General features: G+C 43.2%; 1 protein-coding gene across 2 annotated transcripts; it reads right to left on the bottom strand.

The window, feature by feature from the left end:
• Positions 1 to 293: 293 nt before the first annotated feature.
• LOC111075322 (protein numb) lies at positions 294 to 27,330 on the bottom strand. 2 transcript variants are annotated; one of them, XM_022368522.2, is made up of 4 exons: positions 27,261 to 27,330; positions 17,733 to 17,768; positions 2,421 to 2,669; positions 294 to 2,342 (listed from the first exon to the last, which is right to left on the bottom strand). In XM_022368522.2, exons 3-4 carry the CDS (start codon positions 2,625 to 2,627, stop codon positions 939 to 941), a joined length of 1,611 nt encoding a protein of 536 aa, XP_022224214.2. In that variant the 5' UTR covers positions 2,628 to 2,669; positions 17,733 to 17,768; positions 27,261 to 27,330; the 3' UTR covers positions 294 to 938. The 2 variants fall into 2 exon arrangements, with proteins under 2 accessions (XP_022224214.2, XP_022224213.2); XM_022368521.2 differs by lacking the exons at positions 17,733 to 17,768; positions 27,261 to 27,330 and adding exons at positions 2,836 to 3,265; positions 14,561 to 15,231.
• Between the last annotated feature and the right edge of the window lie 653 nt (positions 27,331 to 27,983).

Here is a 27,983-nt window from a genome sequence, read left to right as displayed (position 1 = left end):
AAAAATCACATTTCACATGAAGCACACAACGCACACAAATCGAATGTATTTATCGCTTTGTCTTTTACATATGTAATGTATGTATGTATGTATATATGTATCTTCTATATATATTTAACTTTATTTATTTATTTATTTATCAGTGTATTTTCATTAGTAGAATTTTGTTTAGCTGCTTGATTTATTTTAATTTTTATCCATTTAAATAACTTGAAGTTTTTCTCGTTTTTGTTTTGTTTACGTTTTGCTCTTTAAATTATATTTATAATTTAAGTATAATACATTTTGTACAGATTTAAAAATTAGGCTAAATTATATAAAAATGTGAAATTCCGCACACACGCAAATGACGCAAATAATTAAAATAATAATAATAATCAGATAAGACGAGTGTTTCCTATATAGCAGATATTTGTATATATATATATTATACTTATAGTGGGATTGATTGGAAGGGTTGGGCGGGGGTGGAATATTACCAAAGTATAATACAGATTTAATAGGAGCGTGTAAAACGGATTGGGTGCGCTGATCTCTTTATGGGTAACTTGGTAGCTTGGTCAATTGTTCTGTTTCTGGCCTAAAGTTAGTGCTAAGAGTGTGGCTTATAGATATCTCTCTCTCTCTCTCTCTCCATCTCTCCCTCCCTCTCTCACTATCGTTTCTTTTATTTTAAAAGCAGATTAAGTGGCTGGTGGTGGTGGTGGGGGGTGTGGAATCCTTTATGCGTATTTCTTCTATATTTCAACATTATTTATGTCTGCGTTAAGTATCTGTGTATCTTTTCTGTGTTAACCACTCATCCATCCATCCTGCATTCTGCATCCTGCATCCTTTTATCCCGTGTGCTTGGCCGCCCCTCCTGTGTTTTTTTCAAGTGTACCACACTTTGACCCCCTGCGTGATCGCCTAGGATCGATCTCTCTCTCTGTCTCTGTCTATAGTTGCACCTGGAATGTCTGCGCCGGCGCCTTGGGCGGTGAGATGAACGGATTGGTGCTGTGCCTGGCATGCATTGGCGAGCGTGCAGTGCCACCGGCCAGCGGCATATCTGGCGATAGTTTCTTTGCCGCCGCCACATTGGCCGCCCACTCGGCATCGAAGGGATCCTCGGGTCCGCCTCCTCCCCCTCCTCCTCTGGCGGAGCCACCTCCAGCAGCCAGCGTCTGTGCGCGTCCCACATTGGCCAGATAGGTGGGTCGCTTGGGTGGTGCTGCCACCGCCGCTGGCGATGTACTCCGCACCACCTGTCCCAGCCATTGCTCCGCGTTGGGCAGCTGCTCCGCGGCAACGGCAACGGCAGCGGCAGCGGCGGCATCCGAACTCTGCTCCGATCGCGTCGGCGACTGCGAGGAGAGTGTCTGATAAGTGGGCGTGGTGCTGACCACACGGGGCGTCACCTGGGCCGTGGGGGCGCTGCTGTATGAGATTACCTGCTGCTGTTTTTCGGCAGCAATGATGTTCTGGTTGATGCTGCGGTTGTTGTTGAAGTTGAGGTCGTCGCCGGCGGCGGCGGCGGCCAGCAGGGCGTCCGTTTGGGTCAGCAGCGAGAGACCCTGGCTGAGCTCCTGGCACAGCTGACTCACCGAATCGGCAGCCGCAGCGGCGGCGGCTGAATCGCCCGCGGTCTTTGCCGGCGACACCTCGGCAATGGGGGAGACGCTGCGTAGGGGCGTGTGCAACGACGAATTGCCGGCGGCGGCGGCCAGAAAGGCCTTCTGGCGATCGGCGTTGGACGGAAGATCATTGACGCGCAGCGACATTTGGCGCTTGAACGGCGACTGGCTGCCGATGGTGCTCAAGCGGAAGGAGCCCTGACGCTCCAGCATGTTGGGCGTGGCGTGGGGTCGCTCGATGGCGAACGGATTGAACGGCTTGACGGTGGCTGCCGGCGGCCCCATCACTGCCACGGACATCGGCCCGTCCACGCTCCGCTCGTTCGTCCCCACAGTGGCCATGGCCAGGCGCTCGGTCAGCGTCTGCTGCCGGAAGGAGCCCGTGCGCGTGAACGTCGAGTTCTTCGTGTCGAAGGTCATCGTGACGCCGCACTCCTTGTCGCGGCGCTGCTTGCGCTCCAGACACACGGCAAAGGCGCAGCCGACCGCATGCGAGAGCCGCTCGCCAGAGTCCTTGCACGCGAGGAATCCGTGACACATCCAGCGCCGTGTGGTACCATCACGGCAAATGTAGCTGAAGCCGCGCTCGTGATTGCGATCCGGGGCACAGAAGCTCACCTTCTCGATGGTCTGGTCCACAATCAGGCCCTTCGTCTCATCATCCACCACGCGCAGCCCATCGCCGCTCACATGAAGGAGTCCGCGCACAGGACGACGTCGAGATTGCTAAACGGAAAAGGAATAATTAATAAGGGGTCAACAGTGGAAGAGAGAGGGGGGGGGGGGGGGGGGGGACACACTTACCCTCAACACCTTAAGGGCCTCCTCGCACACCTGCATGCCGCGCGACTCGAAGACCTCCACACAGCCGAGATACTTCACGGAGAAGGAGCAGGTGGCGGAGCGAACGGCCTCCTCGTCGGCCTGCCACTGATGCGGCTTCGAGGATTCGGGCACACGATCCTTGCGCCGACGGAACGAGTCGCGAAACGAGCGACGCAAACGATCCATTTTCTTTGGGGATTTTTTACTAAACCGAAAGGAGGCGGATTTCTATGACAGATAAAAGGAAACGCAATTAATTAATTAAAAATGCACACAAAATGCAACAAAGAGAGCACCAAAAGAGATCGAAACAAGTGCAACCCCGTGGAGAGCGGAGAACAGGAACTGTTGGTGTTTAGGGGCAGAGAGAGAGAGAGAGAGGGGAGGAACCTACCCCATTTTTAACATCACCAAATTTTCCGCGTGTGAAGCCGCGCTCCAGTGGTTCGTGCGTGTGTGACGATGAGTTTCCCATGGCTTTTGCTTGCCGGCTCTTTCGCACTTGCCTTTAAGCGTATATATCCTACACGCTCACACACACACACACACACACAGGCACACACGTGAGGATCGAGGCGTGAGTAAATTCTGTGGAATAACCGTTACAAGCTTCCGTTTGGAGTGGTGGAAAGCAAAGCGTTGCCAGATGGCCAGCAGCGTACTTTTCGTTTGTTTCTTGTTCTTGTTGTTGTTATTATTTTTTATTGATTTATTTATTGTATTGGCTCGTTGGTTTGAGTTTATTTATTTGTTCATTGAATTTGAGTTATGCTTTTTGATTAGTTCGATTATTGATTATTGATTAAATTAAATTGATGAACGATCTGCAAGTAAAGTGTGTAGAAAAGTGTATTTATATTTTTTTGTAGCGTTGAATGAGTTGGTCTCTGGTCTGACGTTGGAACTGGAACTCTCTTTATCTGCCTTGACGTTTTCAATGACTCACATGACCCTCTAACGCTAAGTATTCCCCACCCTGTCAACTATGGACACATGAAAGCACTTTGTGCAGCTTATCGTAAAATATTAAATGGCATAAATTGATTCGCCGATGCAAACGCCCCTCAATTAAATCCGACAGAGAGAGAGACAGATCAGCTGTGCTCTGCTAGGGGATGCTTCTCCTTCCACACTCGCTCCAAAGCAACCTTCACGGAATTACTGCAACTACAACTAAAAATCCAAGAGAGCAAAAAGAACGAACTCCCTACGTCTGTGGGTGGCTTGGGGTGTCTGTCTCACGTAATTGTTTGCCCAGAGATATAAATTATTTTTTGTTGTTTTTTTTTTTTTTTTGTTTAATATATATAACATATTTCACTTTTATTTGCTTTTGGGGGCTTTTGTTTTCCCAGCGATGCGGCGACAGCGTGCTGACATTTTTGTGACTTAATCACATGCCTCATATTGCGGTAAACGCGCTACGTCTGATAACTGTAGTATCAGCAACGGTCGGAGTATCGTTAAGCGTCTTTCATTATCAAACAAAAATCAAAACAGAATTTTGTAGCTTTTCTTTTTTTTTTATTTTTTTTATATTTGTGGGCAAAAAATTAATGCGCTTTGACTTGACTTTTGAGTGATTTCTACTAAAATTTTAGTAGGAAATTTTGTGGGAAAAACAATTAACAAAAATTGTTTGCTACATTCTGTTTTTGTCTGTTTAAACTTAGACAAGATAAACTTTAAAGTTAAACAATGTTGCCTAACGTTCAGATTATCTGTTATATTTAAATGAAATAAATAAGGTTTAATCTTTTCGTTTGTTTGTCCAACTGTCTAGAGATCTTAAGACCTGAGAAGACCTGTACATTTCCTTGAGTGCTGCTGTATTGTTGAACTGTTTTTCCCTGCATTTCCACTGCTTTTTCTATTAGCCCGGCCCTGCTAATTGGCCAGAAAAACACAAACAGTGTTTCCTAATTGAGCTTATTGCTTACTGTTCACTATTTACCCAACTAATCCGAGATTTTCGTGTGCTTTCAGCTCTGGTGCAGCGGTGAATAAAAGTTTCGAACGTTTTCCCAAATTCCATTGCAACATTGAGGCGACTTTCTGCTTTCTTCATGTGGATGGGGGGTGGGGGGATTCGAAAACCAGTTCTCTCAACAAATTTATTTACTTAAAGATGGCTCAAAGTTTTTGGTTTGGTTCTTGCGGGTTCTTTGGTGACCACAAGGGCAATCCCACAATTTGTTGGCTTCGGCTTTGGCTTTGGCTTTGGTTTTTACTGTAGCTTCGGCTCTGGTTTTTCTCTGTTCATTAGAAGGCGTTCGTTCCAAAGAAGGGCGTTGACTCTTTGCATGGCAGCATGGGATGCTGTTTGACTGCATTTTTCCCCCTCCGCAAAGAGATGGCTGGCTAATCGAAACCAAAAAGGCCATAAACAATTTTCAAAGTGGGTCAGCCGATGGTCTGTAGTGGGCAGCAACTAATTTAGAGATGTTTTTTTTGGGTATAAAATAAATTTATTCGAGGCGCCAATTTGCTTGGAGTACAGCAGAACCTTTTGCCATGAAAAGTTCTACTGGCAAAAGCAATAAAAAAAAAACGTTCGGAATTTCTGCTAATTTAATTTCTCATTTAAAAAATCGAATAAAATCAAGGAAAAACTCATGGACTCAACATTCATAAAGAGCATTAAAAAATAGCCACTTGACTTGTAACTTTCAGATACTTGGATGATTCATGCCCCAGAGAGCGGCAAAGAGATGTAGATGTAAAGCGATATCAAAAAGAAAAGAAAAACCCAAAACTAGCAACCAAATCACGCACTAAAATGAGGCATGATTTCATAAATGACAACAACAATCGATCAAGAGGTGGGGGGCCTATAACACATCAGAGAGGAGGAGGGGGTGAGCAGAGAGTGTTTTGGGGGCAACACCAACAACCGGAAGGGTTCATTCAACCAATAAGCCAGACCGACAGACACGAAACCGAAACAGGTTCTTCTCGCCAACAGCCATAAAAATACAAAAAAAATCTCGGTACGGTGTATGGGCACACCGGGTACGTGGTGTTTGCCCAAGAATATCAGACAGAGATCCCAACTGCAATTTATACGCTGATAAAAATCTATATAATAATAATAATAATCATATATGAAATATGGAGGGAAGGAAAGATACTCTTTTTTTTATCAGTGTTTATATTTATTTTAGCCCTGATTAATTTCCATGATTTAAGCAGGTTAAACAAATCAAATCGATTAGCGGATGGGTTCGTGTTTGAAGAGGGTTTTTCTTTAGGGTTCACGATTGGTTCTCTGAGTTCCCTTCCTCCCACCATCAACCACAAATTAAACAAGTCTGCGCCCCTCATTGACCTTTAGCCAGGCTTCGAAAAGAGTGTCTGTCCCGCTACTCTACTAATTAATTCATTAACTCTTTGAGTTTTATGCTCACTGGACCATAAACCAGCCATAAATCATCGTATCATAATGCCTGTGTATCACTCCCTCTATGGGGTGTTGGTTCTGGCATGAATAGCGAGAACGAGAGCGAGTGGAGACTGCTGCAAAATGTCGTGACATGTTTTTAATTCAGCATTAAACAATTAACCCTGGCAACAAGCACAGTCAATGACACTTTTTATACATCGCTATACTATGTATATATGTATATCTGCTATATGTCTGTTTCTACCACTAATTTGTATTGCATAACCACAATCAAGCTTCAAGCGTGGAGTGGGTGGGTGGGTGGTTAGCCCCCGTTCGCCACCAAAGTAATTAATTTTTGCTATTTTTTGCCCTCAAAAGGCCAACGACACTTGTTGCACGTTGCACCAGGAGAGAGGGGTAGAGGGTGGTAGCCTCTGAATGTTGATTGCAGTGGGAGGTGTCATGCCAGAGTGCCAGTGGGTAGTGAGTAAAGAGAGATAGAGAAAATTGTCAGCTAGGAAATCCCATTAGAAAAGTTTCAGCAGCATATCAACCCGAACCCCAATCCCTTCTGCTTTCCTGCTGCATCCTTTATTGTTCAATATTTCTATGCCAAAGTGTAGGCTGGCCATCCTGCTGCAGTTCCATAATATCCATGAGCGGTTGGCTGGGTGGGGGGACACTGCGAGTCTGTGGAATCCACAAAAGGGCTTTATGGGTGGCAATTGTTATGCAGAAAGATTAAATGGAAATCACGTACGAAGGCAGGGCAGCAAGGGGCATGGGTGCCCTGCCTGGGATTGTAATGGGATTTTGCCAGAGCAAAAATGGGATTTTCAATGGGGGAAAATGTGAAATATTTTCCAAGCTTGGAAATTGCAGGTCTGTCAATTGTTGCAAATGGAAACCCATCTTCAAAGTGGCAGTGGGCTTTGGGGCCTTGCACATTGTGCAGCTTTTGTTCTAGAAATTCTAGCAGTGCAATGAAGAACTCAATTAATTTGGTTAGACTTCTGATGATTACTCCTTGTAAAATATAGAGGATAGAGGATAACCTGGCTATGTAATCAAGAAAATAATATGAATAGCTTTTGGATATTATGTGTGAAATATACGGGTACTTTAGCTTGAGTTCTTTTGACATAGAAACTCTCTAATAAGTATGGAAACTTTTAGCTTGATTTGGGTGTAACATTCCCTAAAGATACTTTTAGTTCTTCGTTGCCATCTATTCTCACCCTTAACCCCTTGTGCACATGTATGTACGTATTTTCAGTGTCAAAACTTGCACTTGAAAATGCATTTTCACACGCTCTTCTTGTGTTGGTCAGGAACACAGAAGCAGTAGCAGTAGCAAGTAGCAGTAGCAGAAACAGAAACCGAAAGGATACACACATCCTATGGCTTCTTTTTTTTTGTTTCTTCTTTTTGCCAGTACATGATATAAAATTATAATTATTCCCGCCATACGACGCTACTGTCTGGGGGCAGACATAAGGGACAAGGGTACCCGGGGGCAAGGGCATGGAACCAGTGGTACGCACGTACAACCACCACTGAACCCCGGAGTGGTGCGGTGCCTCTTCCTTTTAAAGTCCTGCGAGGGTTTCCCTCTCGCACTACTGCTATGGAATTTATAATTCTTTATGCTCTTCCTCCTCCTGTCCCCCCTCTCCTACTACTCTCCTTCTGCTGCTGCTGCTGCTGCTGCTGCTCTGCTCTGCTGCAGTGTCGGTGGTCGTGGGAATTTTTTAGTTTTTTTTTCCGTTTCTGTTTTGTAAAATAAATTTTGAAATATTATAAGCCAACGTTTTTTGTGTTCTGTGCTGTGTGGATATTTAGTCAAGCAATTAAAAGGCGGCGCGGATGTGCTGCTCCTGCTGCTGCTGCCGCTTATGTATTCATTCCATTTTTTTAATGGCCAGTGGGAGAGAGCTCTGTGTAGCGCCCATGATAATGACTTCAATTAGGGGGGGACATAATGAAGGTGCAATGAGGCATGAGACCCAAAGGATTTTAGGGATTTAAGAGAGGGGAATTACTTGGGAAATTACTTGGGGAATTACTTGGGAAATTGTGTGCCTTATCCATTCTCATATTACTTAATTCCAGCCAAAAACAAAATTAGATAACCTTTTCCGTTCAAACACTGAACTTTTGGCAAACAAACGACACAAAATTTGTCGCAAGCAGTGCAATAAATTCAAAGCTTTTATTCGTAATCCCTCTACAAATAATTAATAATCCCATTTGGGGCAGGCAGGGCTTAAGGGCGGGTAAGTGGTTGGCGGTTCTTTAGGGGGCGGGGGCGGATGGAAGCCAAAAATCTGCACAAAAAGTCGAAAAGCTGCGTTCATCATAAATCAAACGGAAGAAACCGCAAGGCGGGAAGCGCTGCGCTCTTCCTTCTGCTCCCCCCAACTGTTGGCACTCTTCCTCTCTCCCTCCCTTGCTTCTCCCTCTCTTTTTCTATTTTTTGTTATTGCGCAAAGAAATCGCAGCAAAAGCAAAAAAAAAGATTTAAGGTAAATAAAAGCGAAAACAACAAAAGATCTTACAGCATCGTCTTGAGGCACTGAAGGAGGGAAGGGTAAAGGGGTTGAGGCATTGAAGGAGGGAAGGGTAAAGGGGTTGAGGGTAGCAGTAGGGAAGGGTAAGCGTAGACTGGGCAAACGTTGAGGGGCATTTATAGAAAGCGAACGACATGCGAATATTTTTTGTTTGTTTCTGGTGACGCATTTCAAACTTCGTTCATTCGATGGAAAAGGGTAGGAAAATGTTTGCCAAAAAATAAAAAAGGAGTAGTGTCTTTCTTGGGCTGAAAGGATCCTTTTGATCTTGAGAATCCCGAGACGATCATCCTCTCTCTCAGCCGGGAGGTTACTCATGCATGGATATGGGATTGGAATTGGAATTGGGATGGGAATTGGGAGATGCTTAAATATTTCACACGCTGACCCAAAATGCACCCTTAACTAACGAGGGGAATGGGGAGTTTGAGGTAGGGAATTCCTATGCACCCATGTCCTCCTATGCAGGCGCAGAGTCCTGTCCTAATTGAGGGACGACCCTCGCAGAGGGGAGAGAGAATGGGAATGGCAATGTGCATTATTCCGTGTTTGAGTATTGTGTGGAAAAGTGTGCATAATTATTGGGCTGTCAATTTGGGCGGTGATCTGACCATTATATTCATGCGGAATACCTGGTGCTATATGGGAATATATATGTATGTATATGGGAGCATGGCAAAAGGTGAGAGCGCGGGGATTGGGGTGGGAATAAGTGTGAGAAAATAAAGGGAAGAGACGAAGGTAGGGCATGTCTAGGGGATGCTTGGGAGAGATGCTGCAACTGTCTCGAAAATCAGTTAAGAAATTTCAAAGGATCTCAAGACGCGAACAAACTAAAAGAAAGAGAGATTGCATCCTCTCTAGATGGGTCACAGATTTTACCTACTTTCGTTTCATGGGAAAATTAATTTCAACTGAAATAAAAAAATCATTTTCCCAGTAAGATTTAAAATTCTGGAATCCATAGTAAAAACTTCTATTTCCATATATTTTTAAATATTTTTCAGAATTTTTAAAATATCTCAAGTACAGTTTAAACAAAAGACTGAACATTCAGTGGCTGAGCTGGATCAGTTTGGAAGCTAATAAACCAATAATACAGTTATAAACACATCCCTAACTCTCTCTATCTCTCTCTCTCTCTCTCTTAACCACATCCCATTTCTTTTTGACAAAAACAAAAAATCCAAAAATCCCCCCAAACAAAACACAAGAAAACACTTGAAAGAAAACCTCAAAAAGAACCGAACGGAAGTATGAAAAGGAGTCACAAAACGCATGAAAACAAAGGAATAAACGAATGAACGATGAAACGCGTGAGTAGAAACAAGAGAAATGCAAACACACATATATGTGTATATGTATGTATGTATATCCTGTATTGTAGAGGCACTCGCATAAGTGGTAGTAGAACACCATCCTGTCGTCCACACACGAGACATGCAGAAGGACAGGACAGAAGGCGGCAGAAGGGAAACTCAATTTTCAGCGGGTTTCTGGTTCTGTATATTTCGAAAATTGTTTGCATCTGTCGCTTGAATGGATGCCGGCTGCCAGACACTCAGCCAGTCAGTCAGCCAGCCAGCCAGCCAGCCAGCAGTTGTTATTGTTGTTGATGTCCTGTTAGCCCCTACTCCTGCCAAAGGACATGTGTACATATGTTCCACTAGTGCACGTGGCAAAGGAGCAGGACTTTGAATCGGAATTGGAGGCGTCCCCGAGACTTGTTAAGTGTGGAACCGTCTGCCGTCTGCTGTTCTGCTGCTCCACAACAAAAGTCACTTGGATTTGCCACGATTTTCAGGTAGAAAAAAAAAACAGAGAAAAGAAAAGGAACAGGAACCTTTCTGTGGTTCGTGTCCCGATCCTTTGTTTGTTTTTCTGAAGCAGATGCAAACCAAATTAGGTATCGATCTATCAGAGGAAGTCTCTCTCTCTCTCTCTCTCTCTCTCTCCCTCTATAGCTCTCTTTTGTGTATTTTTTCTCTGGTATTTTTTGCGAATTATGCAAATATTTGTTTATGACTCACAGAACGCCTCGCTCCATGCTCCATGCACCATGCTACATGTGGCATACATACATAACAAAATATTATCAAATATTTTTCACTGCCAGAAGAGTGTTTGGGGCGGGGGAAACCTGTTCTGTTTCTTCTTCAAAGAACAAGTTTTTGTCGAGTGTTAAAGCTTTTAATTTATGCAAAATTCAATTGAAAGCCAAACACAAGAAGTCAATTGGAAAAGAAAAACGAGAAAAACTTGCGAAGAAGAACAAGAAAAATCACATAATACATTATTCATAATGGATGGATAAGAAATTTGTGACATTCCTTGCAGTTGGATAATTTTCTGGGAAATGCTTTCCATAGGCACAAGAAAAACTTTCAAGAAATATACTTAAAAGATTACCACAAAGAGATACACATTTCTCTGGCTTTAGTTGAGTATAGAATTTCCAAGAGAGTGAGGCCACATTTATCCCAGAATTTCCCCTGAATTTTCTAACTTTTGATCTTTACAGAATCTTCATGTAATCAAAGCACACAAAAAGTTATATATAATATTTACCCTGGAGACATGCATAAACACAGGCTTAGTTGAAGTGTTCTTTGTGTTTTTTTTCTGTCCAACTACGATAAGAAATCAAAAGTCCAGGGGGACAGCAGCTAGTTTGTTTGTCCACAAAGTTGTCTGGATAGTAAGCTACGTGACATCAACAGCGAATGAAACTTAGTTTTTTGATGTACGAAGTTCAGATAGTTATCTAACCGATTTATATAGCTGTAAAGGTCATCATTGGGGGTTCGGGAACGTGTGGCCTGTAAAAACCAACGAAGCTTGACAAAACAAAATCTCTAAACAATTCTCGAACTAAGGTCTCCCTCTCTCTCTCTGTATCTCTCTCAGTGCATAATCTCACTGTAGTATGGCTTTGTCTCTCTGCTCTGCTCTGCTCTGATTGTCATAGGTAATCGTTGATTTTTGGATAGATTGGGATTGGGGTTACTGGCAAATCAATTTAATGGGGACAACAAAACTGTAACAAAGTTACATTTTCTCTTCATGTGACTATTTCCGTTTTGCTGTTTATTCCCCCCCACCACACACAGAACAGCTGTGAATGTTGGCCAATTGCTGTGGCAATTTCCGGGGGTGCCAGCGCCCAAAAGTAGACTGCAAATACAGGTGGGTAAATAATCGATAGACAGCACTAAATATACACACATACAACGAATATACATACTAGCGAGAGTAAAGCAGGAAGCCCTTGCAGTGTATTGGAGTGGGGGGAGGTGCGTGCCCCTACTTTTTGGGTGGGAGGGGGGTGGGGCATTGCAAATGTGAACAGGTGTGGCAAGTGTTTGCCCAGGAAGTGTGTTGTGTGAGCTCAAAGAAGTGGCTACACTCTGCTCAGAGAACCCCCCAATCAGCCATAATGATGATGATATCAGAGTTCAACAGAAAAAGAGCTTAAAGGGGAGGGAATACAGAATCCGAATGGCTTTAGAGAGCAGTTCCAGCCATAAATCTTTACATCTTCTAATAAGGTTTAAAGCCAAAGAACATCCCACCAAAAACCCCATAAATAATCTGCTTATTTAATGCCTCAAAACCCACCGACAGAACGCGAATTTAACTCCTTTATTGCAGGTAAAATGCTCAGCACGTACATGCCCTTTGACATTCTTGCAAGTTCTTTTGCTGCGGCTTTTATGGCTCTGCTCTGTACTCTGTGCCAACTCAAGGCCAAGTTATTACCATTTTGGCTTGCGTGTTGGACATTGCAAAACTTTTTGGCATTAATATGAAATGTGCCAGGACAGGGCCAAGGCTCTGGTTAACTATTGACAGACAGACAGATAGTCAAGTCAAGTCAAGTCAGGCAAGGTGTCAAGAATAATGAAAAAGTTGAGAGAACTTTGCCAAGTTCTAGGCCTTGCCTTAATTATTATTTACAGCAGGGGCTGCCATTCCAAAGGGGAATTAGATAATGTTTTGCGGATGAGAGAAATCTCTTTTTATGCCCCCATCATCATTAAATACTCGTACAGGATTTGCTATAGGAAATCTGCCTGCTAAGCGCAGACTTAATGACAAAACGTTTACGTCGCATAATTATCCAATGTTTTTTTTTTGCATTTTTAATTTCCTTTTTGCTGGCTTAGAAGTGGAATGAATCCAAGGAATAGATGACTGCCCCAACGGATGCAGAGTCCCCCCAGACGCATTGCCAAGTTAATGGCCCCAGACGTTGCCGCAGTTGCAGCATGGGGCAAGTGGTAACAATGACTTGGACTTGGTCTTGGTCTTGCTATTGGTCTTGGACTTGTTCCCGTGTTCTTGAGTTGAGTGGCTGGCTGGCTGGCTGGCTGGCTGGCTGTCTTTGCCCCGCTCGCTGGTTAATCATCTGCGTGGCTGCATAAAAATAGAAAGGAAATTCCATGAAATTAAAGTTTTATGCAGCCACAGCAGCAGCAGCAGCAGCAGATCAACTCTCTGGTCTCTCTCTCTCTCGAGTATATCTCTCTGCTGTTTGTTGAACTTGTAGCTTGAGGATGGGATGGAGCTGGAGCTGGAGCTCTTCTCCGCCAGGTCGTTTGGGTTTTAGCCAACAGTTTAGCGAAAGCCGCTCGCTGGCGTCCGAGTCCGAGTTGGAGTTGGAGTCCGCGAGTCGCGACTCCCGACTCGAAGAATGCAGTCAGTCGCTTTGGCATAATCGAAAGGCATGTGAGAAAATGTTGGAGTGTGTGTGTGGAGCCACTGAAGAACCGGTTGCCCCCACCATCTATCCTCCTATCCTCCTCCTCTCTGCTGCAGCAGCTCGACTGCACCCAACCCATAAAGCATTATGTTCTTACTTTTTTGTCTCTTGTCTTGTTACCAGTTTTTTTCTCTCTCTCTCTCTCTACCTTTTTTTCTCTCTCTTTGTGGAATGTTTCTGAATGGCTTTTTTCACTGCTGTTGTGTGTGAAGTTTTTTTTTATGAACTAAAGTCGAGATTTATTTTTTATGTATAATCAGGGAAAACCTTTGTTAGGGATCTCTTTGCCTGTCTGTCTGTCTCTGAAAGAACATTGCATTAGAGTGGATTTTTTCTATGGTGGGGAAAACTCTCTTTTCTGTGTGTGGCTTTCGCTTTGGGGCCAAAGTTTGCATTTAATTACAATGTAATTATAATTTATTTTCACCCACTCTCGCACGACTCCGACTCCAACTCGACGGTTTGTTCTCACTCTCTTCTTGGCCACGCCAATTCATTTCCCATTTCAATGGGAAATCGTTTCACCCTATTTTCCACACCCCCCTTTTGTTTTCCCGCGTAATTTATGCAGTTGACAGTCGAAACCATTTTCCACAAAGTAGACATTAAAATAAATTACATTTTATATAAAAAACCAAAACAAAAAAAGAAACTGCCAAACAAAGTTCAGTCGAATAAAAGTATTTTATACGTATATTTTTTTGTCTCAATTATTATACGAATTCTCAGTAGATTTTCGCAATTGTTTATCCATTAATTTGTCAACCTCGGCGGGGCTCTCGATTGTTTATTATATTGTTTATTGTATGTATATATGTATAAAACCGCGGCTTTAGTCATGCATTAATAATGATTCATCATCAGAGACGTGAGAGAGAGCAGCGAGAACGTGGGGGATCAGTCAGTCGTAACTATAGTAGATGTCGAAACAACCTGCTAATTGCACCGCCATTCCCCAAATTACCAGTTTCAAGTGCAAATTACACAAAATTCTATTTGGTTTTTAGCTGAAGTATCTGAAGCCATATTGGTTATCATTTAATTGCTAATTAATGGGGCTTCGATCCTCATAATGATATTCCCATTAAAATGTAGTTTCTGTAGAGACAAAGACAACTGCAGCTGTGTCGCACGTTTCGACAGCTGCACAAATGTGTAAATATAATAGTTCGATAGTTCCATCGGCTGTGAATCGCCTAAAACTCATTGAAAACGTCAAAAACCAAAAACAGAAAGTTGTACAAATATTCCAAATATTTCTTTTATGTTTACTGTTTCTTGCAAAATGTCAAAGCAACAGCAACAACAAAATCCATATGCAAATTTTGATTTCACACAAAAACTCGTTTTTTTTACTGAGATTTTGCGCGTTGTTGTTGCTGCTTTGTGTTTAAAAATTTACCATTTAAATATCGGTTGAGGTTTCAGTTCGGATTGCAGAGTGTGTGGGGTTATTGTTGTTTATCCAAGAGTTCTGTTGTTTTGGCCACATATATATAGATACAGTAGATCCGATCCGTATATAATATATGCCACACGGTCGTCGTCGTCGTCGTCGTCGTAGTCGTATGAATGATAAATCCGGTTTCGGCCTTATATAACTTGTATTTTTGTCGCTCTTCCGAGTGGCTATTTTTTTTTTTTTTTTTTTATTTGCAAACGTTTCTTAAATATATTTTATGCGCACTCCAAAGGCGTTGGATTCCAAGAAAACACTCCACAAATACACCAGCAAGACACCACAGCAACAATGACGCGGTTCGGTTCGGTTCGGTACGGAATGCAGGGGGAAAAATCGCGCAAAAAACACGATAAATACCGATTATCGACTGCTCCCCAGACCTCTTGTAACCTCTTCCCTGACTTAACCCTGACTGACTAACCCGAATGGATGGATGGATGAATTGAATTGAATGCCGTAGGATCGTGTCTTAGATCTGTGGCCAAGCACTCGGACTAACTAAAATAACTGTGGTTCGCGAACCCCCCCTTTACGCGGACATCGATACTTGAGAGACTGCACGGAACGACACGTTTATCCGGGGCAACGGTTTTTGAGTAACAGCGGCGGCTCAAATTGCTCTACTGTACAGGCGGCACCACACGGTGTCGAATGAAAATCGGTAGAGAAGAGAAGAGTCAGAGAGAGCGATAGAGAGAGAGCGGTCGAAAGAGCGCAGCGAGCGACAGCAGCTGTTGGCAGGGTTGTATCTGTGTGTGCCTGTTCGTGCCTGTCTGTCTTATTTACTACCAACAACGGCAACCGTCAGAGTTACGGGTTTTTGTTCTCTGCTGCTGCTTCTTCTTTCTTTTTGCTCTCTCTCTCTCACTCTGTTTCACCTCTGCTTTGCGCTGTTTGCTATATGTAGTTGTTGTTGTTGCTGGCTTGGTGACGGCAATGATAAAACTGTGACCACGAAAGGGGCGTAGATAAAAGAGGAGAGGAGATATGAATTAAAGAAGAGCGTAAAGTTTGCTCAGCTAAATAATGGCAATAGAATATTCATAGGTATAGGTATTGGCAGTCTACGAGAATAAACCCCTCTCTGCAGCGATCTCAGCTACGCCCATGACCATATGGCCACTAATGGCAGTGGGTTAGGTAGAATCACAGATGCGCTGCTGCCGAAGATCACAACTTGGTTAGGAGATACATTATCAGTAGGTGGGACAGTAGATATGCGGTTAAGGTTGAGTTCTTGGAAAGCATGGCATCAGAGGTCTGGTTTGAAATTCCGCAGAAAAGACCAGCGAAATATTTAAGCTGTTTGCCAAAACAATTAGTAAGCTGGAGATCTGAAGTGATCTTGGTTTAGGTATGGTTAAATCCATGTACCCCATGCACGCGACTGTAGTGCACCGGAAACCAGTTGGTCTTGGTTCCTGAGTTCTGCAGCTGCCCGTTTTTTTTATTTTTTTTTTATTTTGTTCTTGTGCTCTTCTGTCGCTGTGTACTCAAGAGAGTGGACGCGCCAAAGAGAGTTATTGCGACTCCATATGCAGTGAATTCATCGTGAAATGATTATGAAATGTCACAAAACAAAGAATGGAACACAACAAGAAGAACAAACTGATTAACTAGGCAATAATCAATGTTCGGGGTAATCAACGAATTGAACTTATCGAACGTACTATAAGTGGCGGCCCAACCTAAATTCCGTGACAACAATGCCAAATGATCGATCGTATCGGGCGAATGAGCGAGCGAGAAAGAAGCGCGCGAGCGAAAGAGACAAGGTCGTTATTTGCTCAAAGAGCGCGGCTTAAGAGAATGCCCAGATAAAAAAAGAGAACGCAGAGTTAGATAAATTTCCACGTGTGCGTATGTGTGTGCGAGGCAAGAGATTAAAGAGATAGAAGAAAGAGAATAACATTGGAACGTGCGAAAAATTGCAATGCAACGAATCTGAATCTGAAGAACGAAACCAGGTAGAGCCAAGAAAGTCAGGTAAAAACATACAAAAAAAATGCTACCGAGAATATTTAGAGTAGAGCAGAAGGTACACAAGAGATTCAGCTGGGGTATATTATCGTCTAAAATGAAAAAAATTTGTGCAGCATAAAGGGCCTCCCAACTTCAGGCCATGGATACCACATAGCCCAGACACACCCACTCCCACTCCCACTGCAGGTACTCCTACTCCTACAACACACACTCCTTCCTGCAATGAGCAGACAAAAGATAAAAACCAGACAAAGCCGCAAACGGAAAGTAGAGATTGCAGATTGAAGAATGGCTGGCAGAGTGGGTGGAGAAATCAATGTCAGAATGGGGGCCTGGGCTGGGCTGGGCTCGGCTGGACTGTGCTGTGCTGTGCTGTGCTGTGCTGGAGGTAAAGCCGCAACACCGCATGTGCAACCTAATCAAAATTTCAATCAAAATGCGGCAAAACGCGCAGCCATCACTGAGCGGTTTACAGAACAGTCACTCATCGCAAAACATGTGTGTCGGTCGTCGCCCCTCGCCCCTCGCCGGCGAACTGCCCCCATGAGTAATCCTATCCGAACCAATCCAAAATGAACTCAATCCCCGGACAGTAATTGTTATTAAGGAGGCAATGGCAATGCAATTATTATTATCGTACAATTTGTTGGATAATTTGTTTGTAAATCTCAAAAATGGGGAAGGAAGACAGGAAAATTACCAAATCAATTGAACTTTTGGTAATTGAAAAGCAATTTAGCTACAAGTTGGTTGGAATTATTTGTCATAAATGATGTACGTTTTAGCAGTTTAAGTTTTTAATTTTATTCATTTTTATATGGCATAATCCACTTGTCCTGGATTTTGTAGTGCATGGTAATTGGGATTGATGGTCCTTTTATTCCTTTGTTATCGTTTTATTACCGGGATCAAAGGATTCGTCGATTTATGGGAATTTCAAGAGTATCTCGTAGAATTATGGCCGGTTTATTAGGGAATTATTTTATTTAGATTTATAATGTTATTATAATTATAATATGTTATTTCTGCAAGTTGAATTTTATATTTAATTGTTCGTTTTGCATTCCTACAATTGTTGCACTTGTTTCGCTCTCTATAAAATATATTTTAAAAAAGTCTAAAAACTTACCTTAAAATCTCTCTAATTCTTTAGTGCCTGCAAATGCTGAAATAAATAATATAAAAATCACAAATTAGTTAGAAATTCACAAGAAATAAATGCAAGTTTCAAAGCTAGTTTAAATGTCGGTTACAAATTCAAACACATTTTTTTTTAAAGCTGGCAGTGCCGCGCCTCGGCACAAGCTGTGCTCTTAATAAGAACTTAAGAGCTTCTTGCTCTTTTTTCTTAAACACACATGTGTATGTATGTACATTAAAAGGAAGGGAGGCAATGTCAGTGACGGCGGTTGGTTACAAAAAAATTCCCACAGTCATTAGGGTCATGATGTCTGTACGTCTTCTCGCGCGAATATCTTGTCTCGTGTTCACAATTTGTTTTCTTATATATGTATGTATGTAAGAGTATGTGGGATTTACGAGCTGCTAAGAAACATATGTTTGTAGGCCTCTGGAGGCATTGCCTGAGTGGGGTGGTTCTTGAGACATCGAGACGTTGCTGAGACGGGGAGCTAAATGACAAAGCTTGAGTGTTTTTTTTTTGCAGGCTTACAAGCTTTGCCAAGCAGGTGAAAGAGCTTTATCCCAGGTTTAAGCTACGTTTGGTTTGGTTTGCAGTTGAATGAACTTTTGCTTTTGGCGAATATGAGGAATATGCAGTGAGAAAAGTGAGAGATTAAATGAAAATAATTTTACCATTGAAACTTTATTCCCAGCTTCAATTTTTGTTTATTTTTCTTATAATAAAGATTTATGTTTATCTAATCTACCGACAAAAAATTAGTGCTTGCATCCTTCATTTTTTTTATCAATTTTGTCTGCCACAGGAGGTCCCCGTTTTTATATTTTGTTGTTGTATAGGGGTTGTACGTCCTTCGACAACGACACATTTTACACCCAGGCAATTAGCCAAGGGTTGCAGCACACACGCCCTTCGACCTTCCATCTTTCCAGCTGCCACCCCGTTGCACGCCTCCTCTCTTGCTTCTCCCTGCCTCCGCTTGCATGAGGCATGAACACATTTTCAAGTGTCCCTGGGATAAGGTTGCAAATGCAATTAAAAAGCATTTATCGGATTAGAGGCAATATAAAAAGTAGATTGCTCTAAAAAAAATAAATACCAGCATTATCAGATATGAAATCCCAGAGGGGGCAGGGGGATACGTGGGCATGGAGCGTGTGAACCGAACAGAAATTTTATTGGAATTTAATTTGATTATGCTCCTGAAACTAGAACAAAATTAAATCACAGGGGATGTCTACCCCTCCCCACAGGAATATGGTAATATTTCAAGCAAAAACCTGAACTTTATTGGCAGCTTCCAGGGCCAGGGCCAACAAGTTTTCAATTAGTTAAAGCCTTTGGGCTATTCTGTTAATCATTAAATTTTCAACATTTTCTGTTTTGAAATTCATTTGCATTTCAAACCCCCCCCAGTAAAAACTTTCGCCAATTAGTTTTTGCCTGCAAACAAACAAAAAAAAATAAAACAAAAAGAACTGTAGCTTATGGATCCATCAATCCATATTGGCCATAACCATAAATATCTCAATCATGGCCCACTCTCTCTCTCTCTGTCCCTCTGCCCCACTGCGTTGCTTAACCATTTGGCATCCAATTTGTTTGCGCATCATCAGCTTTGTGGCTGCCACACTCCACTGCCTGCCTCCTTTCTCCTCCTCCCACCTCCCTCCATGGCTCCATGCCCACAGCCGACACAAATGGCACCTAAAATGTGTAATGCAATTCCATTTTACAACATTTCTTCATCAGCAGCAGCAGTGGCAGCGGCAGTACGCCGCCCCCGTCCTTTTCCATTTAGTTGAATTGTGCTGCTGCTTCTGTGCTGCAGCTGCAGCTGCAGCATATTGGTGGAGTCGAAGTCATTTGCCCGGCAATTGGGAACGATTCCAGAGGATGGCCCAGACCCCCAGATACACAGTCACAGACACAGATACAGATACGGACAAGGAACGTGTCCGCTAAAGTTCTCTTGCCCCATTACTTCGCTTGCAGAAGAGATGCTAAAATTGCATTAATGCAATCATTTTTTTTTTTTTCTTCTTCTTCTTCTCTTTTCTCTCACATTCTACCAGCTCTCTTTTTTTTCTCACATTTTTTTCCACCAGTTCTCTTTTTTTTCTCACATTTTTTTCCACCAGTTCTCTGTTTTTTCTCAATTTTTTTTTCTGCCAGTTCTCGTTTTTTTTCACTTTTTTCACTACATTTCCCTGGAGTAAAAGGGAAAAAACTGCCAAGCAAATGTCAAATGGTGTGTATTTTAAGACTGGACTGGAGTACTGAAATCTAAAGAACTTTAAGGGAAACCAGAGGGAAAGAGACTTTAAGTGATTTAAAAGTAATTTCTTATCTCCTCCTTGAGGAGTTTTGAGGTTCAATTACAAGTTTTGTATGAATAAATGCCAGAAATTGCATTGAAACTTATTTTAGAGGATTAAATTCTTCGAACTGAAGAGCAGAGTTGATTGTTTCTGTATCAATTCCTAATATAATTCAAATCTCTTTGCTTCTAATAAACATCTCTGCCCTAACATCTCAATTACTGAGCCCCATTTTGAGGTCTCCTCCTTATACAGAGCCTCGGCGGCCCCGTCTTCATTAATTATCGCTTAAATTGCCTACAAATTCCTTGTGTGTGTTTTTTCTGTGGGTTTTCCGTACATTTCCTAGAGTGCGACTACATTACAATTACATTTAATTGGTAATAAAATTAATTAGCTTATCCTTTGTTTCTGTTTACATACGCGATAAATTTACACTCTTGCCTTCGTCTATGGGGGTGGTGGTACAAATAGAAGGTGGGGCTAGTCAATGCCCCACAAGTGAATCAATAAAGAAAATAGTAAGCGACTTAAGGCGCGGCACAGTGTTGATTGGTCTTCCACTGTTCGTGCCGCTGTTCTGGCTGTCGATGGGGGCATGCCACACGATTATTGATGGCCCCAAAAAAAGCCCACAGACAACCAACCAACCAACTCACACCCCACCCACAGCAGCAGCAGCATCAGCAGCAGCAGCAGCTGGCAGCAATTGTTAATCCTCCTGCCAGTTAAAGCCATAAACCAAAAAGCGTCAGACACTCAATGAGGCTGCCACAATTCCCACTTCTAACTCTTCTTGTGGTGCCCCCAAGCTGTGGCATGTGGCATGTCTATGGCTGTGTGACTTCCACTCTGCGCTATCTCTGCTGGGTTTTCGACCACGTCAAAAGTCATTTCCTTTGCCAACGCAAAATACTCGGCAACATCATCATCCGCATCCAACAGGCCACAGCCAGAGCCGAAGCCAGAGCCACAGCCACACATCTGCGAGTACTTTTGATTGTGTTCCCCTCGTACTTGTGTGTGTGTGTGTGTGTGTGTGCTTCTCGTTCTCATTGTGTTTTATTGTGGTTGCACTTGAGGTGCTTCTTCTGCCACTGCCACAGCGTGGGGCTGGGCTCCACACCTTACCTGCTTCAAGGTGGAATAAAAATAATAATAACAAAAGTAGGAATAATAAAAGCCGGATGTCCATTAAAGTTCTTCTCTCTCTCTCTCCCTCCCGTTTCTATTTCTATTTCTGTTTCTTTTTTTGTGTGTGCTGTATCTTGTGGGTTGATTGCTTTGCAATCGGATATGTAGATACATGTGGGTGTTGCACCTCTTTTCTGCAGGGGCAGGGGGGAGAAAACTCTTGATTGGTTTAGAAGTTGTTTGCCCCAAGGATACACTGGATAAACTGGAAATTGATTGCACAGCCCAAAAAAGCTGCTAAAACTTTCCACGCAAGAAATTAGAACGCTTGGGGAAATGGAATCGATTTTCAATGGGGGGGAAAATATTTTGGAAGGGCGATGGAAATTATTTAAGTAAATTTGAGTTTAAAAGAGTTTTTCCCGCCCACTGGAAAATCTCTTAACAAAGTCCCCAAGCGAAGAAAATTAAATCCAAGAAACTTTTTTCATTCGAAAATATCTGAAATTACTGCTAATCCTGCTTCACGCGCACCACAAGACACCACAACCCTATTAAACAGAGTTGACACTGAGCACACCACAACCCTATTAAACAGGGTTGTCAACAGCACACACACACACAGAGAAAGAGAGGGAGAGAGAGGGGGAGAAAGCCCAAACCACAGAGCCAGCAACGAAGCACACAAATAATTTCGCACGCCCACGATACGGAGACGGATGCGGAGATTCTTGGAAATTCCCACGGGAACTGCGAACAGAAACACGCGGCGCCACGTTTCACGTTCACGTCTCCTTCCGCTTTTCTCGGGCGCCGCCTTCTCTCCGTTGCTCTCCTTTTCTCTCTCAGGCGGTGGGGAAAAGCTGTTCTCAGCATTTTACACTTGTAGCTCTCGGATATAAAGCGGAGAAGCGGCTGCCGCAGCGACGCTTAAGGATAATGTGCCACACGCTCGAGGGCAACGACAGCCAACGGCCTACAAAATGCCAGGGAGTGTCCTTGTTCTCGTTCTCGTTAGCTCCCCTTCCCCCTGTGCCTTTCAGCCGATTCTCCTGCTATTTGGGGGTGCGGCAGGAACAGCAACAGCGGAAATCATGCAAAAACGTGCCGCACACGAGCCGTTTGCCGTTCAAGAAAATGTAGGAAAACTTTCGTGCGCGTTCGTGCCTGATGTTGACAGTTCTCGTTCTAATTGGTTCTTGGGTTTTGGGATTTTGGTTATTTTTTTTTCGCTCCGGCGGCAACGGCAACAACCCCATCAAATCTGTCTCTAAGCCATCGCCCATCGACCGTCGACCACCGACCACCGACTGACATATTAATTGTTCCATAAAGCATAAACACCACCCAGTCAGCAGTCAGCAGACAGCAACATCCCTCAATGCAAATTTCCCTGGGAAAGCCTGCAGCAAAACGCTTGACCTAAGCCGCTGCCTCAAGTGTCTGCGTGGCATTATCCTTGCTCATCCTTTACGCTTCGTTGCCGCTTCGTTGGGATCGTCGTTTCTGCTGCTAAATTGCTCATTATCCGGCTCACGTAGTTGGGGATAGACAGATGGCAGGCAGGCAGGCAGCAAGGGCGCCGCTTCCTTGAGTGCGGAACGTGAGAAAAACCGAAACTGTTTTGACTTTTGAACTTCACAGTTTTGACGCAGGTCAGGTTGCCAAAGGATTCAAATGGGGAAAACTAAGGTGCAGCCAGGAATAATAAAGTAAGCCAAAAAACAATTCTTTGGAAGAGCAACCCAAGCAACCAACCCTTCACTTGACTCAATAAAAGTTATCCCAAGTTTTTGACACTTGACGTAGGTCGGGAATGGGAGCTAATATTGCACTTAAGCAGATGGAAAAGATGCAGAATCTTCGTGTTTCTCCTCTACCAAATTTAGTTCTTAAGTTCTTTATGCCCATCATCGTTAGGCCCTAATTGGGAAATTGTTCAGCTGATATCACAATTTAATTAACACACTTTAATTGCCTTCAATGATGGAAATGCAGCAGCAGCAGCAACACCCTACAGCGTACACTCTGCTCCTTCCTTTAGTGGGTAAGGGGACAACCCAGCCTTCAATCAAATTAAAGTTAATTTTTCATGCTCTACTAAAAGTTATGCACACTTTACGTTTGTCACAGAGAGTGTGGGGGTGCCAGTGTAAAGATACATGTTCATATATGTATATTGTGGAAACGATTACCCATCTCCATCTCCAGAACAAGACCCAGAACGAGAGACCAGAGCCCCAGTTCCAGTGCTGCTGCTGCTGCTTCTGCTGTCGTGCTGCTTGGCTGCTCATTTATGACCATAGAGCACAAGAGCAGAATGTACGAGTACGAGTACGTATCTTGCGGATACACAGCACTACACGCACGCACTCACAGAATGCAATTGCTGGAGGAGGCAAAGGCAAAGGCAGTGGCAGAGACAGAGACCAGCCCCCAAAGAGACCCCAGAGCGTAGTCGTAGTCGCAGTCGGATGTTGTTCATTCAAGGCTCTCCTCCGTGTGGTGTGGCTGCCAACTTTAAGTCACCTTCGTTGTCGCCGTCGTCGCCGTCGTCGTTTGATGCTTCAGTGAGCTGCAACAGCCATCGCTTCCCATTTCTTTCATTCACGTTCACGGGGAATTTAGATTGCAGTTCATTGTGCTGTATGCAACGCGGGGGCCACGGCCACGACTATGGCTACGGCTACCTTTCGGCCACTGGACAGGGCACTGATTTCTGATATCGTTCTGCTGCTTAAGGCAAGGAGGAGGGGGGGCTTCCCCGAGGGTCAGCGCACTGTCATGCTTGGGAAGAAGCTAATTAAAGTTAAGGTAAAGGTAGAGTTTCCGCTAAAAAGTTCAGCCAGAGATACGTTTTATGGGAGCGACAGCGTTTGTGACAAAGTTTTTAAATTAAAAAGTGTTTAAATGCATTTCTATAACGTTTTTCAACACTTTAATTGATCCAATTTCAGATTTTAAGTGGTTTCTAAACATTTTTAAGCGATTTTGATTTTATTTGTGCATTACTTCTAGAAGCGTTTACCAACACTGTGAATTGTGATTTTCCAACACTACCATTTTTTCAAAGTCTTATTTCTTTTGCCCAACACTAATTAGTTCTGTTCTTGTCCATTCCAGCAATAACAAGAGAGTTTACCAACACTGGTCATATCAATTTCTAAGCAATAATAATTTTTAAAGTATATTTATGTTCGGATAAATTGTCAAAGCTTTTCCTCTCATAAACCACATTTAGAAATGGATGTCACCAGTTCTCCACCACCCACTTTTAGGAGATACATAACACTGGTTAAGCCACAAGGGCAACAGATGGCACTACATTATCCTTTCCTGACATTTGCCATCACGCCTTCGGGGCCTTCGCGCCTCTGCATTTCTCCAGCGACACTCTCTGACATTTGACATTTGGATGGGGGGGATGGGACTCATGTCATGGATGGAGACGCATCTGTAATATGCACATAATACGCACACATCAAACGTACGTACAAACATATGTTTGTATGCAGATGTCATTAGATTTACGAGCATGCCGCATGACAATGAAGCGACGGAACCGTCGTCGAAATCTTGATAAATTCCCAGACAAACAGTCGCAGACCCAAGCGGGGCTTTTGGGCCAAGCAAACCAACCACCCACCCCCCATATATACTCCCATATGATTTCTGTTTTAGTAATAATAAATCAAAAAAGCCAAAAGTCAAACCAGACCCAAAACTGTTTTTCCCTAATACTCTAGAGTGTTTTTCACGCAGCTTTCACAGGGTTTCCTTTGCCTCAGTGCTTTCAGTGATTTTCCCCCACTGCTTTCAGCGTTTTTCTCCACTGTTTTCAGGTTTATTGTTATCAAAAATATTGGATAGGTTCCATTTTGTGAGTGGGTTGTGACTTGTGCGATGATAAGAAAGCTTTTAGAGTATGGTTTCAATATTTGAAAGCTGTTTCCGGTTGGCCAGAAAGCAAATCACTTTGGGATATGTACATACATATGTGGGTTTCAAGCCATGGTAGCCATACACTTCCTATTCCCAACAGTTTTCCCCTTTTTAAATGCTCTGCCCAAAAGTCTCACTTGAAAAGATTATGCAAATAGTAGTCCCCCGACCTATACCCTACCCTACCCTACCCCAATCTAATTCCAGTTTCCCCCCCATCCAAAAACGAGAGACGGAGAATAATTCATTGTGCGGCAGACGCCCTCGCCTCGGACAAATTGCCATCCTCACTAAATTATATTTGACATTTAATAATAATAAATGTTTATTGTGCGCTGGAGAGAACTGATCACGTACATCCCCCTCCTTGCTGTTTGTCCACCCGCCCACATAGATTTTGCTCTTAATTTTTATGAAGATTCTTGCTTGATTTTCGCCATTTCATGTTTGATTTTTGTTTTTTTTTTTTGGGTGCCATTTGTCATTCATTATTTATTATATTGCAAAAAAAAATTCCAGTTTTTAGCGCCTTAATTAGCAGATTTCTTTGCTTGTTGTTTTTATGTGGGGGAAAAATTGACGTTCTCTAATTTACACACTCTTTCATGGTTCAATTAACATTTTCGAGTGCAAGTCATTGGCCAGGCCGGGCCAGGCCAGGCCATATGGTAATACATATTCATAAATGTCTGTCTGTACGGAAGGAAGGGAAGGTCATTGTATCGTATCCATTATAATGCTGTGCTTTTCGAAAGTAAGCTGAATTAAACGCACATAAATCAGGTTATTGAATGAATGACTAAGAAGCGCTTTTCGGTTTTCTGTTACCAACCAACCAACCAACGAACCGACAAACGACAGCAGGGACTAACGGTGGGCTTAATATATATTATTATGATTAATCATTGGGGGCACCACAAATACTTACGGCCACAAAATAGATTCGCTTTGGTTTCCACGCCCTCGGGGTCAAAGTCAAAGCAAAAAAAAAGATATGGCAACAAAAAGTAATATTTTTAGGCGCTTTTCGCTTTGATTCTCTTTTTTTCAATGCCCAAAAAAAACATCAACAGCTTCAGGGCAATTAATGATTTTATTTCTTTATGTTATTCATATTCCAAGTGGGGGCATGGCCAAATAAGGCAAAATTAAACAGGCAAATATTAAATTAAAGTGCGAAGTTCGAAGCAAAGGCAAAACGCCAGTGTGGAGGGAGGGGTTAAAGGATCCAATAAAGCAATAAATAAACCAAAAAGAAAGCGTGCCAGCAGCAGCAACAACAACAAACAGAACGTCAAAGAGGAGATCCAATAATGCAAGAGTCGCGCAGGTCCAACGTACACAAACAGCAGGCGAAAAAGGAAGGGAACCAACAAAAACGAAATTGAAAGCGAGACGTAGGCAAGATCGACAATTGAATGCGCTGCATTGCAAAGGAATATTAAAAGGAATATTCAATGTAAAAATATAAAAGATAAAAGAGAGGGAGAGAGAGAGAGAGACATGAAGAAAAGCTAGCGTAGGTGTGAGAGCGCTGCCTTTGGCGGCTGATGCTCTGCTCTGCCGTTTAATGCCAAACCACATCCAAAACTAAATATGCCCTTAACTAAAACTGAAGTAAGTAGGGCATCAGATCGCGCGACCATATGGCGCGTCCGTCGCCTTGGCAATGTGACAAAATGCAAATGCGTTGAGTCGTCGTCGTCGTCACCGTCACCGCCGCCGCGCTTTGGATTTGGCACGACTCAGCACTAGCTCCTGGTTGCTCCTCCCTCCCATCCCCACCGCCCTGGGCTAACGGTAAGCTGGCAAAGCTGCATAAAAACTGTTTTTCTGTTCTTGATTAAATACACACACACACACACATGCAAACACGCAAGCAAAAAAAACACACACACAGCACAACACAACACAGGAGGAAAATCGCAGAAAAAAAGAGCGCCATAAGAAAATCAATAATTTGATGTTTTGTTTTGTGCCACCAAAAAAATTGAGTGGTGTGTGTGTGTGCCCCACAAAGCGGAGTACTAAAATTGGAGCACTACGATTGCATGATATGATTATGAGAGTGTTGAATGTTAATTAATTCCATTCGAACTGGACTGGAAGGGACTCTCACCTGTGATTCAATTTCGCCTCTGACTTGAACTCTCCGAATCTCTTTTGTGAAGTGAAGTTTTAAAGTTTAAGTGAAGTTTGGCTGGCTCTTTTTTTATACACCGACACCGACACACACACACACACGACCGACACAAGCTTAAAAGCAATTTAAAAATATTTGTTTGGTGCCGAAACGAATTACGAAAAAAAACCTACAAGTACAAAAGGCAAAGCAAATAAACTCCAACTTCAGGGCGACTCTCGGGAGAGTGATTACACAACGCCAACTTCACGAGCCGAAGTTTTCTTTATATGTTTTTTTTTTTGGAGCAAAGAAACCAGCGCCACGCCACACACAAACGGCAAACGGAGCGGAAGAGGCTTTAATTTTTGTATATGCTGGGGGCTCTGCTCGCAAGGCCTGAAGCACGGCTCACATGGTTTATTTTAGTATTAATTAGAATATTTGTTGGTGTTTAATGCGAGAGATTCGCCTGAGATTTACACCAAGCGCACACACAAATGGCCAACACGCACACACACAAACACACAGACACGTTGGAGCCGCCAAGCGTTGGACAGGGAGAGAGATCGAATCGAAGCACAACTGCGACGCGACGTGGAGCACGGCGCACCAGCAACTGGAGCTGCTACGAGGCAGTGGCAGCCGACAGCGTATATTGGGGAACCGACGAAACGCAGTCGACCTCGACGTTCGCTTGGAGCCCGCAACAGAGTGGAA

Source organism: Drosophila obscura, unplaced genomic scaffold (assembly GCF_018151105.1).
Source record: "Drosophila obscura isolate BZ-5 IFL unplaced genomic scaffold, ASM1815110v1 contig_179, whole genome shotgun sequence".
In the NCBI taxonomy this organism is placed as follows: Eukaryota; Metazoa; Arthropoda; class Insecta; order Diptera; family Drosophilidae; genus Drosophila; species Drosophila obscura.
The sequence above is the reverse complement of the archived record's forward strand: the minus strand, read 5'-3'. Positions and strand labels throughout refer to the sequence as shown.

Coding starts and splice junctions, on each gene's coding strand:
- LOC111075322 (XM_022368521.2), bottom strand. CDS start 2,916: ATGGGAAACTCATCGTCACACACGCACGAACCACTGGAGCGCGGCTTC. Junction 2,670..2,835: donor TTGGTGATGTTAAAAATGGG/GTAGGTTCCTCC, acceptor TATCTGTCATAG/AAATCCGCCTCCTTTCGGTT. Junction 2,343..2,420: donor AGGCCCTTAAGGTGTTGAGG/GTAAGTGTGTCC, acceptor TTTTCCGTTTAG/CAATCTCGACGTCGTCCTGT.